This window comes from Xenopus tropicalis, chromosome 2 (assembly GCF_000004195.4).
Source record: "Xenopus tropicalis strain Nigerian chromosome 2, UCB_Xtro_10.0, whole genome shotgun sequence".
Taxonomy (NCBI): Eukaryota; Metazoa; Chordata; class Amphibia; order Anura; family Pipidae; genus Xenopus; species Xenopus tropicalis.
The window spans coordinates 25519450-25539801 of NC_030678.2; the positions used below are offsets into that span (position 1 = coordinate 25519450).

Genomic DNA, 20352 nt, shown 5'->3' on the forward strand with positions numbered 1-20352 from the left:
AATTTACTATCCAACACTGTGATTCCCTTAACTGTCCTGACCATAGAGCCCACAGGTAACAAATAATATTTTTATAATATACTGTTTTGTCATTTCCCTACTGTTAATTATATCCTTAAAGACAGTGCTTAGCGTTGTCATCAGTTATAATTGGAGCTTAGTGATGTAATTTGTCACATAACTCACTAAAAGCTGTATATTATAAGAAATAAAGTGCCCCCTGGGTATTAGAAGTCACCTCAGAGTTCCATAACCTGGAAAAAGGACTCCGCCTTGGGCATGGAAATCCTCAGTGACTTATAATATCCCTATATTTTACAATAGGGGGGACTTTATTCACTATATAACATCGCATAGGGAGTAAATTAACCATACTCTGTCTGGCCATACACCAGAAACAGAGAATACTGAATGGGTCGGATTGGCCAACCTAATTTCAAGAGGATAATAATATTTCCAGGGTCGGACTGGGGGGTGAAGGGCACGCCAGGGCTCCCGCCCCAGGGGCCCTGCAGGTGCCCGCACAGGCCCCCCTAAACCCCCTCACAGGGCCCCCCACCCGACGTCCTCCCCCGAGCGCGTAAATTTAATGCGTCAGGGCTAGTGCAGCCCTGAATATTTCTACTCTAAACTAGGACCCAGCGGGAATGATTTATTAAAACTCAAGTTTGATTATTTGCTTATGATTCAAGCAAGTCATGCCAAAGAATTAACAAGATTTTTTAGCTGCAAATTTTGAAGATTTATTAAATTGCGATTTTGATCTCGGCTTTTGCCATTAATCCAGCCCTACATTTTTATAATTACATTACATTTTCCCAAAAATACGGTTTATTTGTTAGCATAACCCTGTGCAATAAGGGAAAATATATCCATTGCTGCATAGGGTAAGGTTACACCAATTTGTCTTGGAAAATGGGGCTATGTAATAAAAAAAGTTTGCCCAGGAACAGCAACCAATCAGCAGGCAGCATTTACTGGCCACCTGTTTAAAAGCCCCCATTGGTTGGTATGGGTTACAGCTCCTGGGCAAACTTAGAACCTCTTATTACATATGGGGGCAAGTCTTAAGCCTTGTCCCTTACCCTTACTGAGTGGAAAGACTTAAACACATAATATTTCCTTTGATATATAAATATATAGCCAATGGCTATTGCAGCAGGAGGTCACAGGGCCCTGGCCATAAGAGCTGATAGTCTAGGAGAAGCTTGTGTGCCCTTGTCCTTGGTGGGATGCCCTGGCACACAGGCAGGTCTTGCTTTCCCGCTGCTGAGGAACCTTCTTACATCTTGGTACCCACCAGGTGTTTCTGCAAGGTTGGCATAGAAATGGGAGTGACAGGAATGTAGTCCCCCCAGTAATAGGCTCCTACGGGATTTCATTAACCCTGACCTCTTTTCATCTAATTCATCCTTTTCTCTAAGAACCAAACAGTGTTTACATAGTCAGGTCAAACAGAAAAAAATGCAGTGACGGGGACCTTTCATGTATTTTCTTTAACACGGCGCGTCCTTGTGATTTTGTGTGCGAGGCCCCCGTGTTCCTGCTTGAATAGGGCAGCTCTTAAAAGCACCTATTTCTATGCCGGCTTGTGTTACTATGGCTTGTTTGGCTGGAGCTCAATTGCATTGAGTGTGTATAAAGGGAAAGCACAATAGGATTCCTGAGACAGGGACCGCTACAAACGAAGGCCGCTCTGTGAATGGGGGGCAAAGGCAGGCAGGGTTTGGTTTATATTCAGCCTCATCAGCCAGCAATTTGGCCTGAATGGGATGAGTAGGTTCTTGTCTTTTTGTATACACAACAAATAAGCAGGGTATGAAAAAAAGAGGCCTAATCAGTGCAAGACAAAGCGAGCATACAATGGCTGCCATACAGGGAGGGCATGGAATTCTCTATATAGAATCATCTGCATAGAATTCTATCCTGTTTCACTGTCTGCTTAGTCTGCCTATAGCTATCTATCTATCTATCTATCTATCTATCTATCTATCTATCTATCTATCTATCTATCATCTATCATCTATCTATCTATCTATCTATCTATCTATCTATCTATCTATCTATCTATCATCTATCTATCTCTTTCTATGTATTTATCTATCTATTGTTTATTTCTGTATCACCTAACTACCCTGTGTCTCTGGGTGCCTAAGGTGGCCATACACAGGCAGATTGTATCTTCCCATGGGCCCAGGGACAGGCCCGCCCAACTCATATCTGGCTGAAAATTGGTCATATCGGGCAGGTTTGAAAATCCCGTTGGACAAGGAGCGCTTGAGCATGTTGGTGCAGTCCCACGGGTCCCTAATAGGATCAGCCTGATTTCTCTCAGTAGTGGGTGGCCAATTCTGCCTTTTCTGTCTTATTGGAAGGCACATATCTGTCTTTCAGTTTCCAGCTACAGTTCTGTGATTCTGTCCACATGGATCTCTCTAGTGGTTACTGAACAGCAACCGTATTATTTTTATATATATGATCAGATATTAACCAGTGCTGCTTATCTTTCTCTTATCATTATTATTTATGTACATGCATACAGTTCAAAGATGCTTATTTAGGGTCGTCTATCATGGGGGGAGACTTTAGAGCCCTAAAAACCAGCGTCATTTTGTTCCTACAATATCTGAACATGGAGGTGCCTCTGGAGCAAGAGCCTTATTTATCTCCCAAGTCCAATGGTTTCACAGCAGAGCAACATTAGTTAGAGAAGTAGCAGCCCTATAATATCTGCATGTCAGTGCATGAGAACCCCCATGTCTCCAGCATGTCTGTATGTGCACTGAGGTGGGACTATGGGGATTTGGGGGCCTGTGGCTACTCATTTGGATTAGAGAAGCATTCTCTTATATACAAAGCACCCTCTTATAATGTGCAAGTTCCATGTTTGATAAACGGACACCCCGAGCCAAAAGAGAATACCCATTAATTCCATATAAAACCCATGGTATGGTGAGTGCTGCCACTGTGCCCAGAACGTCACTCCCAAAGCCGCTTGTTTATGTTGAATTGACTGTACGTTGGCCTGATTGTACTAATGTGATATGTTCCCTTTCTCTCTTCAGCTTAATAACCAATTGTCTTTTTTTTTTTTTTGGATTTTTCAGTCCCGTCTTTTACCTTCACACCAACAGGTACATATTTGCACTTCTCTCCCGTCTCTCCCTGTGCATGTGCTTTATAATGAAATGTTTGTATTGCCGGAATGTTCCGCTCCTGCTCTGTCTCTTATCTGGGCTGGGTACCAGCGCCCCTCCCTGCCTATAGCGGCACAGTGCCGGATAAATCTACGTTTTATTGGCTTAATCATTCATACAGGACTAGATATTGGTGAACCTTTACCTCTCCACTTCCAATAAAGTATGTTTATTATTAAGTTAGAAACTCCACATAATAGTAAACATAATCTTAAGCAACTTTGCAATATAAATCAGTTCAAAATATGCAGCGTTTTCATGATTTTTAATGTAATAATACAGTTTGGAACAGTTCCCTAAGCCCCACCCCCTGTTCCCCTGCTGATCTGGCTGGCTACTTTGAGACCCCCAAACAATGTAACAGTAGTCACCTGTCCTCAGCCTGCCTTCAGCCTGCACCCTCCAAATCTCATAATTCCCTGCACACATGATGTCAATAAAGAAAGGAACATCACAGTGCAATGCATTGTGGTTTATGTAGTTCCTGCATGCTGTCTGTGAGCTGTTTTAGTCCCTCCTCCCCGACAGGATACAGAAAGAAATTAACTGTTTTGCAGCTGGATTTCACGATATAAAAATGGTATTTATACATACTTACAAATAACATATTACAGTAATAGGTATATTAGGGGATTCTGTGTTGTGTGGGGCTCTTAAACAAGTCAGAGTTCCCCTTTAAAATGTAAATTCCGGCCTTTTATTGGTCAAACATAAAAGAAAGCAAGTTTCTTGGAATGAGCCCATAAGGCCTGTGAGCTAAAGGCTGCTGGGTTTGAATGTGCTATAAAAACATGTGCACTCAGTATATTTAGCTTTATTTCTCTTCAAGCTGCAATACTCTGTGCCAACCACAAGGTGGTGCTACTGTAGTACTATACATAAACACTCTCTGCTGACTTTCTTATTGGTAAAGGCTGTGTAACCAGGAGCTGGCCCCTCGCTGACCATCAGGAGAGCCGAGCCTGTAGCCTAGCAGGGAGCCAGGATGTCCTGTACCTTTAATTATTAAAATTAAAAAAAAAGACAAGGTTAACTAAAACACAATTTTGCAAAATTAAATCGATTAAACATTAGGATTTATATTCCCTTTATTAGCACCAACAACCAATTAGACATGTGCATTAATTACTGATATTCATATTGCCTGAAACCAGCAAATATTCATGTTTAACTGGTAGCTATGGGTTATCCAACTGGGACTTTTACTGAATATCCTTCAAAATCCATTTCCACGATTTTTTAAAAAAATGTTACAAATATTTTACCCGAATATTTCCCGTCGGTGGTTTATTCCAATTGAAAATGTGGCTGGTGGAGCTACTTGGCCTTTGAAGTCCCCTACTTGTCCCAGGACCTTGCGAGGGATAACCCCTATTATTTTTATAAGATCACTTTTCTGAAAACGTAAACAATTTTTTTCCCCTGTTCATTTGAGATTATTTCCGGAAAAAAAAGGGAAAGTTTTGTGCCAAGGCAGCATTTTGCTAGCGGAGTGTGGCGTCTCCGGCGGCTGCCTCCCCTGCTTGGCTTTAACTTCAGTGAGAGATTGAGCGCTGCCTCTTAGTCTTAATCCTGTTATTGTAATCAGTGGCGGCAGTTATCTCTGCTCTGCAGCCTCCCGGCTTGGAATTCTTCTAAAGAGCCCAATTTGACTTCCCTTCAACGTATTCCTAGTTAGAAAATGCAGAGCTGCGGAATCCATCAGCATTCCCCTACCCCATGCTAATCCCTTTAACCCCTTCTGCTAATGGCATGCCGGAATAAAAATCAGCATTTCTAATAATAATGTGCAGAAATGGAGGCTGCAAGGCCAGCACCCTATATAAGAGTTTCCAGTTATTTGCAATTGGGAATTCTTTACGTTCTACCAACACAAGTCCCAGCTGAATACTTAAATATCAATAATATCAGTTAAAGTGGGTTGGTTCTGATTTAATCTAAACTGCCAGTTTGGTTTGGAACTGGCATCTTTGGGGTGGGGTTGGGGGATCCGATTTACCTGCCCTCGCTCTCGATGGAGAATGTGCAGACCCCGGATGCAAGAGCTTATTAAGGGGAGCACTATGGGTGGGGACTGATTGTGCCCCCCCCCCCCCCCTTAGTGCTGTAGTGGTTGCACCCAGAGCCTTCATAAATAACCTCTCCTGCCTTCTTCAGAGCTGTTTCTGTAGAGGGAGAAGCTATTTAGTAGGGTTGCACCAAATCCAGAATTCGGCTTGGTATTCGACCAGGATTGGGCCTTTTTTGGCAGGGTTCGGTTTCGGCCGAATCCATGTTTCTGGCCGAACCGAATCCTAATTAGCATAAATTAGCATATGTTAATTAGCATTCTGAAGGGATAATATTAGGGGGGAATTTTTTTTTAACCCTTCCAGATCCTAATTAGCATATGGTTATTAGGATCCAGATTCGGTTCAGACGAATCCATCAGGGTGGATTCGGGGGTTCGGGCGAACCCAAAAAACTGGGTTTGTTGCATCCCTAATATTTAGCCAGATTCTGTCTCCCAGGTTAAACCCAGGGACAATGAGGGAGGAGCTTACTATGTGCAACTCATGAGGTCTTATTTACATCTGCAAGGGCAGTGAGCAAAGTGCCGTTTTCTAGTGCAATCGCCATGTTTTCTTTCCCACGATGCAGAATTTTTCTCTAGAATTCCAGCGTACAAAGCAGCAGTCTGACGCAGTTGTGCTGCAGCAATTTACCAAAATGAATACAATTCCGTGTGCTTTATCGAAAATTAGACGAATATTTTCAAAGCCCATCTGGCATCATTCGGCTTGCAAGTAATGCGTGGGGCCTATTCATTCAGCACAACTGAACTGCAGTTGGTAACACAGGGCGCTGGGAGAACCCTAGCACTACTGCCTAGTCAGGCAACGGTACCTCCGAGTTCCCCTGCGGCAATAGACGCAGCAGCACTGAGTGTAACTATGTGCGGTTCCTCACTGTACTTGTGGTATTAAATGAGCCCTTTTTAGTTCTATTTAGTTTTATTATGGCCAATTCTTAACTTTGTAATCGGCCTTCTTCTTCTGACTCGTTTTACCTTATAAATAGGGCTCACTGACCCCCGCAGTCAAAACACTGTTGTTATTATTATCACTTTTTATCCAATCTCCCATTAAACCACTGCCTGGTTGCTAGGGTAATTAACACCATAGCAACCAGATAGATGCTAAATATTCCAAACTGGTGGGTTGAACATGAAGCTAAATAATTCAGAAATCACAAATAATAAAAAATGAAGACCAATTGCAATTTGCATCAAAATATCACTCTCTACATCATGCTAAAAGCACATTCTAAGGTGAACGTCTCCTTTAAGCAAGTCCGTGGAGTCCTGGGAGAATGTTTAAAAAAAATCTATTTTTATTACAATAATGGAAAAAAGTATGGATTTTGTGCAGAATAAAACAAGAGCACATTGGCAGTACAGGTATGGGATCCCTTATCCGTAAACCCATTATCCAGAAAGTTCCGAATTACAGAAAGGCCATCTCCAATAGACTCCATTATAAGAGTATATTTCTAATTTTTAAAAATTATTTCCTTTTTCTCTGTAATAATAAAACAGTACCTTGTACTTGATCCCAACTAAGATATAATGACTCTATTGGAAGCAAACCAATCCTAATAGGTTTAAATGATGTTTAAATGATTTTTTAGTAGACTTAAGGCATGGAGATCCAATTTATGGAAAGATCCCTTATCCGGAAAGCCCCAGGTCCCAAGCATTTTGGATAACGGGTCCCATACCTGTACAGTATTATTTTGCCTTGAAAGTAGCAGCAATCAAAACGCCATTTGTGCCATCAGTTCCATTATTTTAGGAGAAGGCTAGTTTATGGGCAAATTCTGATCCGTGCTTCTGCCCTTATGCGGTTTGATAGATCCCCTGTTATTTATCATCCATCAGAACTGTCTGTCTTACTTTCTGCTTCTCTTCTTAATCTTCAAGATTCATCGCTTCTTTCCTACTGGGGAATCTACAGTTGTGTCTGATATGATTCTGTGGGTGCAGCGGGGACATGTTCACTAAAAGCCTTTGCTCATCACAACCCTTTTAATTAATACACATCATTTATTATAAGAATGAAGGATGCTAATATTAATATTATTATTATTGCTAATAATATCATATGTGTGTGTTTATTTTTTAGTGGCGTACCAGCGAGGAGGGGAAGCTGTAAGCAGCGCAGGCCGGTGAGTAAATATGTCTGTTCTGATGTCGCTTTGCTGATCCTTTGTTGTCTCAGTTTATGGGAAACAATGTGCCGCAGGCTTATTTTTTTTACTGAATCTCTTAAATTTTCAGTTTCAACATATCCATTTGGAAATGGCTGAAATAGTCTTCACTGGTTCTTTGAATGCACATTTGTTTTTTTTAATGAAAATGAAGATCTTAGCCTTGTTTTAGGATGAAGTTGATCTGAAGTGCCATTGCTACGTTGCATAAAAGACAATAGTATTTGTGTTTGTTATGGAGTGTATTGTTATAGGAGCACCAGCAGAGGGAGCACTTTAGCAAGGAAGGGAGTGCTGGCTTGGAATAGAATCAGTAGGAATACAGGCACCTTGCATTAGTAGATAACACACTCCAGATATATATTTTGTATTTTCTGTCTTGGTTTTCCAATTATATGCTAGTTTAACTTCATAACAATTGTTCTCCCGCACTCAGAGGCAAATAAACATATCTGTGCTGCTTATGTATTTGGCATGAACTACATTAATATGCGGATAGACTGATATTCAGCCATTGGCTTTATAAATACAAGTTTTTGCCAGAATTGAAATGAATAAATATAAATAAAAAAAAAAAAAGTATATATATATATATATATATATATATATATATATATATATATATATATATATATATATATATATACACAAATTCAGGGGCAACTATGTTTTAGCTTTATCTTTCCACTGGTCTGTTGCTGCTATAGAGCAACTTGTACCTGTTAATGCTTCACAGGTATAGGGTTTATTATCCAGAATGCTCAGGCCGTGGGGAAAAGCCGCTCCTAATAACTTTAAGAGCTGAATTTCCATTTTTTAAATGCGGCCCCTCCTAGCCACCCTCCGGCACATTAAAGGTAAGCGTGGAGGGGCAGTGGAAATGCTGCTCATGACTTAGCTTCATCTGTTTTTAATTGAAATATGTCACTATAGTACAGTGATTTTCTGACTGAATGGGGGGCTCAACCTGAATTGCAGTTACAGTACGAGCTGGGGAGAATGGACATTTTCTCTCCTAGATATACCTGAAAGCCCATCTTGAATGGGTAAGAGTTGGGCAGAACAGTCTAAGGTCTGAGCTTCAAATTAAACTTGAACCAAACAACTTTGATAGCCACCACTATAGCATATTCCTATACTCGGAATCCAAAGGCTCCTTCAGTAAGAGCTGCAAGAATATACTAACCAGCGACAGGGGTTGGACAAGCGCTCAGCATCTGACAGCGGTTTTTATTAATAATCAGTAATTAAAGTGCAAGTTTAGCCAAGGTGTAGCGATAAGCATCAGCTGTAGTGTAATTATATGTGTAAGGAGAAAACATGCTCGCACAAGGCTCATTTATTCTGTTTAAGATCCAAATATTGATTTTTTTAGCTAATTGCTACTCTGTTTTACATGAAGAACAGAAATGTCGCTCTTGTTGCTCTTTTTCTGCAAGTCAGTGTTTGGGGTTTAGCAATAATAATAGCCTAATATTTATTTAGAAGCTCCGGCTTCATGCCCACGCGCTCCAGTAGCCAAAGAAAGTATTGTTTGGCTACTGCCTTGTCTATAAGTTAAATCTACACGTCTATAATAGGAAATCTATAAAAATAAATGCGTTCCAGCTATTAGAAGTGGATATAAGTATTATTTTTTATCTTGGTATGTCATTAACCTATTTTCCGTTCCCCAGTGTGTCAGATTAAGTGCTTCCCAAACTCTTTCCTGAAGCTTCTTAAGCCATTGGGTCACTCATGTAGGCAGTGTTTATTTCCGTACCTCGGCTGGAAACAGCTAAAGCTCCTTAGTAATCATATGGTACCGGTGCCCTTTACACTTGCTCTTTGTTTGTATCATATGTATTTGAAGTTATCCAGAGTACAGTGCTCAAAACAATCATATCATTTGTGGTACAGGTATAGGATCCCTTATCCGGAAACCCGTTATCCAGAAAGTTCCGAATTACGGAAAGGCCATCTCCCATAGACTCCATTATAAGCAAATAATTCTAATTTTTAAAACTGATTTCCCTTTTCTCTGTAATAATAAAACAGTACCTGTACTTAATCCCAACTAAGATATAATTACCACTTATTGGGGGTAGAACAGCCCTATTGGGTTTATTTAATGGTTAAATGATTCCCTTTTCTCTGTAATAATAAAACAGTACCTTGTACTTGATCCCAACTAAGATATAATTACCCCTTATTGGGGCAGAACAGCCCTATTGGGTTTATTTAATGGTTAAATGATTCCCTTTTCTCTGTAATAATAAAACAGTACCTGTACTTGATCCCAACTAAGATATAATTACCCCTTATTGGGGGCAGAACAGCCCTATTGGGTTTATTTAATGGTTAAATGATTCCCTTTTCTCTGTAATAATAAAACAGTACCTGTACTTGATCCCAACTAAGATATAATTACCCCTTATTGGGGGCAGAACAGCCCTATTGGGTTTATTTAATGGTTAAATGATTCCCTTTTCTCTGTAATAATAAAACAGTACCTTGTACTTGATCCCAACTAAGATATAATTACCCCTTATTGGGGCAGAACAGCCCTATTGGGTTTATTTAATGGTTAAATGATTCCCTTTTCTCTGTAATAATAAAACAGTACCTTGTAATTGATCCCAACTAATATGTAATGAATCCTTATTGGAGGCAAAACAATCCTATTGGGTTTATTCAATATTTAAATGATTTTTAGCAGACTTAAGTTATGGAGATCCAAATTACGGAAAGACCCCTTATCCGGAAAACCCCAGGTCCTAAGCATTCTGGATAACAGGAGCCATACCTGTACCTTTAAACGGATCAGTATTGCATTATGGCATACATGTCTAATTGGCCTTGAATAATATTTTACATTTTTTATTGTACAAAGGTGGCACTAGCTGCGTTTGTGCATACTTTGGGTTAAAACATAGACAATTACAGGCATTAATTTAATTGGCTTTAATGGTTGGCTCCATGGCCAATATCAACAAAGCTCAGCGCCTTTGTTAGCGACCCCGTTGGGCAGAACACCGCAGCATTTTGTTGCCTATAAATCTTTTCCTTAATTGGGTCTCAGGTGAGTTGGGTAGGCAAACCTGTAAAATGTGGGTTTCATTTCTGCTGGGTTATAGATGGCCTAAAAACTGTAGCGTCTGTATAATCCTCGGATTGCTCTGGCTGCAAATCCAAATGGCTTATGGGTCTCCAAAGCATCTTTGAAATATCTTAACCGTCGTAAAACTCAGGCTTCTCTTTGTGAGGCTTCTCTTTTAAAATGTGACTTCATTTTTATGAAATAAAACTCCGTCCCTTGCTTGTGTTGCTATGGGCCTTCTACTTTTCACTACCTAATATGTCATCCTATGCGTGTTTGGTTGACCTATACATGACACCCATAGGCCATTGGTATACAGATTAAAAGACTAGATGATGACATTTTTTACACTGATAGGATCTCTCTAAACATTGTGGCCAAATAAATGTTCATGGCATGAATTGCATGCTAGGAATGTCTGTTCTTGCAGTGTTGATGAATAAGCCCAAATGTTTTTATATACCTGCAAACTGCTTATGATATAAAGGGAACACTGTCTAAATCAGAGGTCCCCAACCTTTCTTATTTGTGAGCCACAATCAAATGTAAAAAGACTTGGGGAGCTACACAAGCACCATAAAAGTTCATGGAGGAGCCAAATAAGGGCTAAGATTGGCTATTAGGCAGCCTCTATGCACCCTATCAGCTTACAGGGGGCTTTATTTGGTAGGAAATCTTATTTTTATTCAACCAAAACTTGCCCCCAAGTCAGGAATTCAAAAATAACTACCTGGTTTGGGGCACTGAGAGCAACATCCAAGGGGTTGGTGAGCCACATGTTGCTCACGAGCACTGGTTGGGGATCACTGGTCTAAATGTTGGAGCATCTTCGGGGACTAGAACCCAAAATGTCTGAAGAATGTAGGAGCTTTACCTGGAAATGTACCTGCTGAAACCTAGAACCCAAAATGTCTGAAGAATGTAGGAGTTTTATCTGGAAATGCACCTGCTGAAACCTAGAACCCAAAATGCTGAAGAATGTAGAAGTTTTGCCAGGAGATGTAGCTGTTCAACTTTTGAACCCAAAATGTCTAAAGATTGTATGAACTTTACCAGGACATGTTGCTGTTGATGCTGTTTTATCTAGCTGGCCATTTGAATTGATCATCAAGTTGGATCGGTTTCATAAAAATCAATTAAATTCATTAACCATCTTTAGTAAGTCTGCCCCCATTTATTTACTTTAAGGCATCTTAGTAAAAGAAAGGAAAAGCTAACCCTTTCCAGAATTTCAGCACCAACACAGCGGGATTTTCCATACTAGATTTTACAGTATGTTTTTTTATAAATGAGCCTTTGGCCTTCTTATTGCAGTGTTAACTATAAATACATTCATTTTGTTTTAATAGTTTGCTTTCATCTAATGTCTTCCATCTTCTTTACTTGTAGGCCTGGGCTCTTAAATATTTCTGAGACTGCTAATCAGCCGTGGCTCGCAGATACCTGGCCAAACACTGGAAACAATCACAACGAATGCCCCATCAACTGCTGCACCTCCGGGAATGGCAACAGCGACAGCAACCTCGCCACTTACAGCCGCCCAGGTTAGATCAATAGAAGAGGCGATTGGGTATAGAATGGGCACCATGGGGCTGGGGCTATTGGTTTCTAAATGCAAAGTTATGACAATGGTGCATCCCGTGTGCATTTATAATTATTGGCAGTATCATGCTGTGTATTCTTAATTCCAAGCAAACCTTTCAGAAGGAAAGTCACAGTTTCTTACATATTTCTCACTAATTTGTTTATTTTGTTATTATATTTAGGCAGTATCAAAATAGGAATATTTTATCAATTGGGTTTCATTCTGTAAGGCAGGGATCCCCAACCTTTTATACCCATGAGCCACATTCAAATGAAAAAAGTGTTGGTGAGCAACACAAGCATGGAAAAGGTTCCTGGGGGTGCCAATAATTGGCTATTTAATAGCCCCTATGTGGCCTGGCAGCCTACAAAAGGCTCTGTTTGGAATTATACTGGTTTTTATGCAACCAAAACTTGCCTCCAAGCCAGGAATTCAAAAATGAGTGCCTTTTTTGAGGCCACTGGGAGCAACATCCAAGGGGTTGGGGAGCAACATGTTGCCCCTGAGCCACTGATCATTGCTGTAAGGTATTCCATTGTTTACACAATTACCAGCAAGCAGCTCCATCGCTCCAGGATGCTGGAAAAGGAAGTGCAGGCATTGAAGTGCTACTATACATGGCACTTCCATTAGGCTTCATTTGCATGGCTTTGATACGATTGGCTGGCATAATTCGGCCAATGACATGCAAAGGAAGCTGGAAAGGAAAGTCATGCTCAGTAGCACTTAATTCCGAAACAACCTTCTTGGGCTTCCGTACATCAGCGACCCCCAGTCCGGATAGAAGATTTTCTGATGTGCTGCTTTCATTGGTAAATTTATTGATTGAAGATTATGGGCCAGATTCAGTTCAGTGAGAATAAAGTCTAACGTGAAAACTCATGGACGAGATCCAATTTGAGATGCAATTCAAAAACTTTATTGAAGTCTATGGACTGGAACTGAATTTCCAATAAAAACATTTTCTCCTCAAATTGAATCTCTTCCATAAGTTTTCATGAGTTAAACCATGAAATAACTTTTTCTCACTGAATTAAACTACATTTTTACAAAATGAAAGCAATTGAACAGGGCCTGTTCATATTAAGATACTTGACTGAAGGAGAACATCCTCTTTAACCTCCAATCATCTTGTGCCAACAGTGCTTGAGTCTCATGAAACCATGATAGGCTTTGGGCTGAATAAATAGGTTTAATATTGCTTAAATGTTATCCTATTGCACATGAATTAGGCAGCTATGTATTATATTCATTTAATGGTCTACTTGCCCAACTGCCATTGGTAGTGTCTCAATAGTCATTTGAGCAGCTGTATCTATGGTGTTACAAGGTCAACAGACAAGGACAATCAGTGTTTTGTAACTTGGTGGAAAAAACACTTCAAATCACCCCTCCATTCATTTTAATGGGAATCTCCAGAAGGGACCCAGTGCACTTCAAGCAATTCCCATTAAAAGGACTAATTTGGAGAAACATTTGACCCTTGTCCACCAAGCTACAAAAACCTTGGGTGAAGTCTCTAAGTCTCCCCATGTCACCTAAACACTGATTACCCTCTTTCTACTGTTGACCTTGCAACATCAAGGGCACAACTGCATCAATGAAATTCAATACATTTTGACCCTCCGCTCACAGCTGGACAAGTGGAGCACTGAGTGAGTATAAAGCATGTATTATTATATGGAATTCGTTGAAGGGACGCCCTATTATCCATTTAAAAATCCAGGTATAGGGCCTGTTATCCAGAATGCTTGGGACCTGGGTATTTCCACATAAGGGGTCTTTCCATAAATCGTACAGGTATGGGATCCCTTATCAGGAAACCCTTTATCCAGAAAGTTCCGAATTACGGAAAGGCCATCTCCAATAGACTCCATTATAAGCAAATAATTCACTTTTTCTCTGTAATAATAAAACAGTACCTGTACTTGATCCCAACTAAGATATAATTACCCCTTATTGGGGGCAGAACAGCCCTATTGGGTTTATTTAATGGTTAAATGATTCCCTTTTCTCTGTAATAATAAAACAGTACCTGTACTTGATCCCAACTAAGATATAATTACCCCTTATTGGGGGCAGAACAGCCCTATTGGGTTTATTTAATGGTTAAATGATTCCCTTTTCTCTGTAATAATAAAACAGTACCTGTACTTGATCCCAACTAAGATATAATTAATCCTTATTGGGGGCAAACAATACTATTGGGTTTATTGAATATTTAAATGATTATTAGCAGATTTAAGTTATGGAGATACAAATTATGGAAAGATCCCTTTTCCAGAAAACCCCAGGTCCCGAGCATTCTGGATAATAGGTCCCATACCTGTATCTCAATACTTTAGGTCTACTAAAAAAATCATACCTATACTACATACCTAATTTTCTAAACATGTGTTCAAATACCTAAAAAAATAGATTTATCCCTGATTTATTGTTTCATAATTCTCATCAGTCTTAAATGGATGCAAGGTACTGCCTGCGCTTTTGGTAATAAAAGAATGTTATTTTTTTTTCCCCGGGGTTCAAGATTTAAGACAGAAATTTGATATGTTAATTTCTGTGGTATTATAGGTGAATTAGCCAGGGGTTTTTACAGGAGAGGGGCAGCCAGACTTTCACAACTTGTAATTGTACCACAAGCTTTAATTAACCTATATAATATTTTTTAAATGAAGCGCTTAGGTAAATTATTTGAAAGAATGAAAAACTAGATTAGGCATGTTAAATTACATTTTAAATGACAAGCTTGGGGATTTAATTACATTTAATCATAGGACAGGCATTAAAAGTCAATGTAATATAAAGGACATTTCCATATTAAACCTAGGTTTGATTAGCAGCATTTTAGGCATGACTATAAGGCATGGAAATTAGGTTCAGTTTGGGCTTATACAGAATATATGTGTGTAAGGAACAGGGATCCGGCACACAGCAGGACTGAGTTTGGGCTCTGTTAACCAAGCCTTGTCTGGAATACTGAGTTATGATTCCTTTCCATTGCCAATATAAAGGTATGATACCTGTTATCTTGAATGCTCAGGACCTGGGGTTTTCTGGATAATGAGTCTTCTGTAATTGGGATCTACATACTTTAAATCTACAAAGAAATCATTTAAACATTAAATAAACCAAATAGGATTGTTTTCCTCCAATAAGAATTAATCTTAGTTGGGATCAAGTACAGGTACTGTTTTATTATTACAGAGAAAAGGGAATCATTTAACCATTAAATAAACCCAATAGGACTGTTCTGCCCCCAATAAGGGGTAATTATATCTTAGTTGGGATCAAGTACAGGTACTGTTTTATTATTACAGAGAAAAGGGAATCATTTAACCATTAAATAAACCCAATAGGGCTGTTCTGCCCCCAATAAGGGGTAATTATATCTTAGTTGGGATCAAGTACAGGTTCTGTTTTATTATTACAGAGAAAAGGGAATCATTTAACCATTAAATAAACCCAATAGGGCTGTTCTGCCCCCAATAAGGGGTAATTATATCTTAGTTGGGATCAAGTACAAGGTTCTGTTTTATTATTACAGAGGAAAAGGAAATCATTTTTATGAATCCAAGATGGGTAAAATGGACTTAATGGGCAATGCGCTTCTCATAATTCTGAGCATTCTGGATAATGGATCGCATTCCTATACTGTATATCCTGGTATCTATGCATTATATTGATACTTGTTTTCTAGTGTTCAGTTTCTACACTTCTGTGGGTGTGTAGGACATCCCAAACAGTGAATTATCTAGCAGGACATCCGGCTTCATGGCTTGGACCAACTAGTCTGATTGGGCCGGCTGTTCCTTTTACTTTCTAGAACCCTCCTCATTATTCCCAGTTTACCCTTGCAGGGTTTGGCTTGCTCCATGAGCATTCATATGCCAGGATAACATCCCCCATGTACCATTCAGGCACGTGTGAAAAACACTGATAAACAGGTTCTTTATGAAAGCATAATACAGTAACTCTCAAGGTATCCATACAATGCAGTGGACATACATACTATGAAATATACAGAGTCTGAATTATTAATGGTTGGCACTTGTCAAAAAACACCATTTAATTAAGAAGCTCTTTTCTTGTACTTGGGTAGTGGACTTTATTTTTAAAGAGGGTTTTCACAAAAGTTTAAGATTTATATTTTCATATTGACGTGTTAGAAATTCTAGACTAAGCCTCTGTTTCTTTCCTGTTTGGAGCAGCTGACTGCATAGCGAATTACAACAACCAGTTGGACAGCAAGCAGACAAACCTGATGGTGCCCGACTCGGCTGTTTATGGGGATGTAGACTTAAGCAACAAGATCAATGAGATGAAAACCTTCAACAGCCCCAATCTGAAAGATGGGAGGTTTGTCAATCCTGCCGGCCAGCCCACCCCTTATGCCACCACTCAGCTCATCCAGTCCAACATAAGCAACAACATCAACACGTCTGCCGGTGATGTGGATGAAAAACACTGGAAACCCCCGTGCCAACAGAAACCGGATGTTACCCCAATGCAGTACAACATCATGGAGCAAAACAAGATCAACAAAGGTGAATGAAATGTCTGCTTCTATCACAGGGATTATTGCACTTTTTACTGTATATCATTTGTTTGGGGAATAAGGGTGCTGGTATTTAATTAATTCTGCAACATTATTGGTAGTGACCAACATAATTTCTAGTTGTATGACACACTGATCCAAGAAGACAATAGAAATAATAATCTTTGATATGTATTCCATGCAGAGAGCTACAACCCAGCCCCCTATAATTTACCCCTCTCAAGCCTAAAAATTGCTTAAATAAAAAGTAGTTGCCATCACTGTAATCATCTGCCATCTAGTATTGTGTAGAGTTCCCACCTTTTGTAGCTTCTAACACTGGTCATGGTGGGGGTGGGTCAATTATGTCAGGGGCAGGGTCATGACGCAATACGGTGGAGCTGTGACATCACCATCCAAGTGAATAGTGCGGGGTAGATGGACTAGCTGGGAGAGGGATTTGGAGGCAGATCAGGGGTAGTACGGTGGCCAGAGGACTAGTTATTACAGATTTACTGGCAAGTACCTTTTACCAACCAGGCCAGTGAAATATTGGGCCACTAATCCACTAGAAAAAATAAGTTGTCATTCTATCACATGATTTCATTCTAGCCTCTTTGCTTGTAACGTCAGTTGTTGCATCTGTAAAACAGATCCTTTTTATCAGACGATCTGTCCCTTTAAATAAAGTCTGCAAATACCACCGCCTGCTCCTTTCCCTAGCAGGAACTAATATGTCTGTATTAATGTCCCTTTAAATTCTCTTGTGTACAGCTGGAGTGCTCACTGTTTGCCTCTGCTTGTTATTACTTTTATTGGAAGGTGAAGTCTTCAGGGGGATCTCGGCTTTAGATCTTTTTAATAACGGCGAGCGGCGACTCCTATTCTCCCCGAGCCCCGGCAGAATCATTGTACTACTATGCATGTAAATTCCGAAGCAGCAGCAGATTAACAATGTCACAAAGTTAATTAGCACTCGGCTAACCTTTGCAACTGAATTTAGTCGAGCAAATAATAAACCGCTGATAAAATAAAATCAAATATAAGAGAATGAATACAGAAAGATTTGATCTAAATGCTAGAGAGCGTAAGGGATTGGTTGGGAGCCGGAGAACATATTTAATTCATGAGGAAGATACAATACAATCAGAGTCATCAGAACATCTGATTAAACATAGATCACAATCCCAATCTTCATGTCTAACGGAGACTTCATTATCCTCTAGAAAAAGAAAAACATGCAGGTGAATTTACTGCGCTCGCTCCATATAGGAGTCTGTACATAACAGGGGGGCTGTGCCTATTGTAATTGACAAGCCACTTGAAGACAAAAAAAAACAACTTGGGCAATCTATAAATAATTGCTGAAATTCAAAACAGAATCCAGCCCAAAAGCAACTGAAAAAGGGACTGTCACCGTGAACATTGGAGGGCATGTTTATGAACAAGGAAAATGGGTTTTCTGATTCTGTTTCCGGCCCAGGGCAGCAGAACCGTGCAATTTGCTTTAATAACACGATTTGCAAATGTGCCGTCCCTGCAGAGAGACCGAACGCTGCCAACTTTGAACTATGAAATATATATGATTGGTTCCATAATAAAACTGCCGATGTTCCAAATAGAGCCTTTGTTTCTGTCGCAGCTGTACAACCCATTCTATTTGCTGCCCAGAATGGGCTGCGTCAGTATTGTGTTTCACTGTAGGACCTGTGTATTTTCCAAAGAGTTATATGGTTTTATTTTTATAAGAATAGTGCTTTAAACTGAAATCGAGAAATAATGACAAACCCGCCGACCCTGGATCTTTACCAGCAACTTCGGCTCTTCACCCTCACCCCCTAAGAATGCGACATGGCATACGACCCAGTTTCGTGGGGTGTAGCACGGAGGAGGCGCACCTGTGAGTCTCAACTGACACTACATACAGGGAGCTATTGCCCAACTATTATACTCAGGGTTGGACTGGGCAGGCAGGACACCAGGAAAAAACCTGGTGGGCCCCGCTGACCCAGGCCAGATCCCTGCCAGTGTGGGGTGAAGGATCCACACCTGTCCCAGCTGGGGTGGGGGCTTCCAAGGTGGCAGCCCCTCAACACACTACCATTTAGTGTGTAACTTTCATTTATATTATTTCTACCAAAGTGCATAAGTTCATCATTGAACCTCATTTTCCAGTTTGCTGCCCAGTTTTCCAATTCTGTCAAATCGCTCTGCAAAGCAGCAGCATCCTGCATGGAACTTATAGTTTTGCACAATTTTGTGTCATCAGCAAAAATAGAAACAGTACTGTCTATGCCCACCTCCAGGTCATTAATAAACAAGTTAAAAAGCAAAGGCCCAAGGACTGACCCCTGCGGTACTCCACTAACAACACTGGCCCAATTAGAAAACGTTTCCATTTACCACCACTCTTTGTAATCTATCCTTACACCCCTCTTTTAAAGTGGGCAAAAATTGTAATAATCACCAACATTTATTCTAAAATGATAAATATGACTTATGAGGAAAATAAACTTTTCCCAGAACATAGAAATGGCCCAACCCAGCTATTATTATAAATGTACCAAGCGCATGTTCAATTAAAAACAACCCTGTTTACTGGGCTTCTGTTAAACATGAATGCATATTTCCCCCTTTGGTAAATGATATTGTTGTTGGATGAATGCTAGTCCAGCCACAACACAGTCTTTTGTATCAGTTACTTGTATGAATGCCACCCTGCAACCTCCCAGCAGGCTCTGTTCCTTCCTGCAGACCTTCAAGGACTCCCTGAAGATCCTTCTTTTCAGAGAAGCATAGTTGACAGCATGTAGCCGCTCCAAAGACAATACAATACACGCAGTGCTAACAATCATGGGGAAAATTGCTTTCAACTGTTACATAAGGCACAGGGGATATTCACCCCCAGACCCAAGGGCCTGCAAGACCGATAAATCACCGCACAGCAGCTTCTTTTCCACCGGCATGCCTTAAAGCAGGGGTCACTTTGTGGCAACATATGTCGCTCATGTGACACAAGCTTATTAACTTCACTGCCCATTTCTGTGCTATTTTTTTTTTTGCCTTTCTAAACTTAATGATATTTTTAGAGGCATTATCTGAAACACATGGCCTCCAGATATTGCTGAAGGATAACTCCTGCTGGCTGCCTGACTGATGGAAGTGGTCATTCAGGAACAGCTGGAGGGACGTACGTCTGACATTGCTACTTTAGAGCATTATTAGCAGAGAGAGATACGAATAAAATGAGAAGGATTCCCTGCCTGCGCTGGCATGGAACAGCAAACTCTATTATGCCGTTATGACTGTATTAGGTAAATAGCTTGATACTGATGATAGTTCCCCTTTAATGCTGGGGGTCATACTCCTGTTTAGTTGAGGGCAGAATGTAACAAATGAGTCAATTACATTTTCAGTGTAATATAACTCCTAGCAAACACAATTACCAAATATATCAAAGACCCAAGAACTATCTCCTTGCTGCACATTTAACCTCCTGCCGCAGACTGCCCTTTGCACTGATTAGAGAATATGCCTTTAGTCTAACAGTGGACAGCAGTAATACTAACCCCAGTTCAAAATTAAACAGAAATATCTATATATTTGAGCTGGGTTTTTTTTTGACCATTAGATTGTTTTGTATTGTGCTGCTTCACCTTAGTTGCTTGGGAAGCATCTCCTTATATTACACTGGTTTTAATATAGG

General features: G+C 40.1%; 1 protein-coding gene across 9 annotated transcripts in view; it reads left to right on the plus strand.

Moving 5' to 3' along the window:
- Nucleotides 1-20352, plus strand: part of robo1 (roundabout guidance receptor 1) — a 665579-nt gene that overhangs the window by 629443 nt on the left and 15784 nt on the right. For 7 of the 9 annotated variants that reach the window (XM_012956257.3, NM_001102701.1, XM_012956256.3 and 4 more), the window contains 4 exon segments: nt 3108-3134; nt 7361-7403; nt 11914-12068; nt 16321-16656. In XM_012956257.3, the coding sequence (XP_012811711.2) occupies nt 3108-3134; nt 7361-7403; nt 11914-12068; nt 16321-16656 (561 nt within the window). 9 annotated transcript variants of the gene reach the window in all.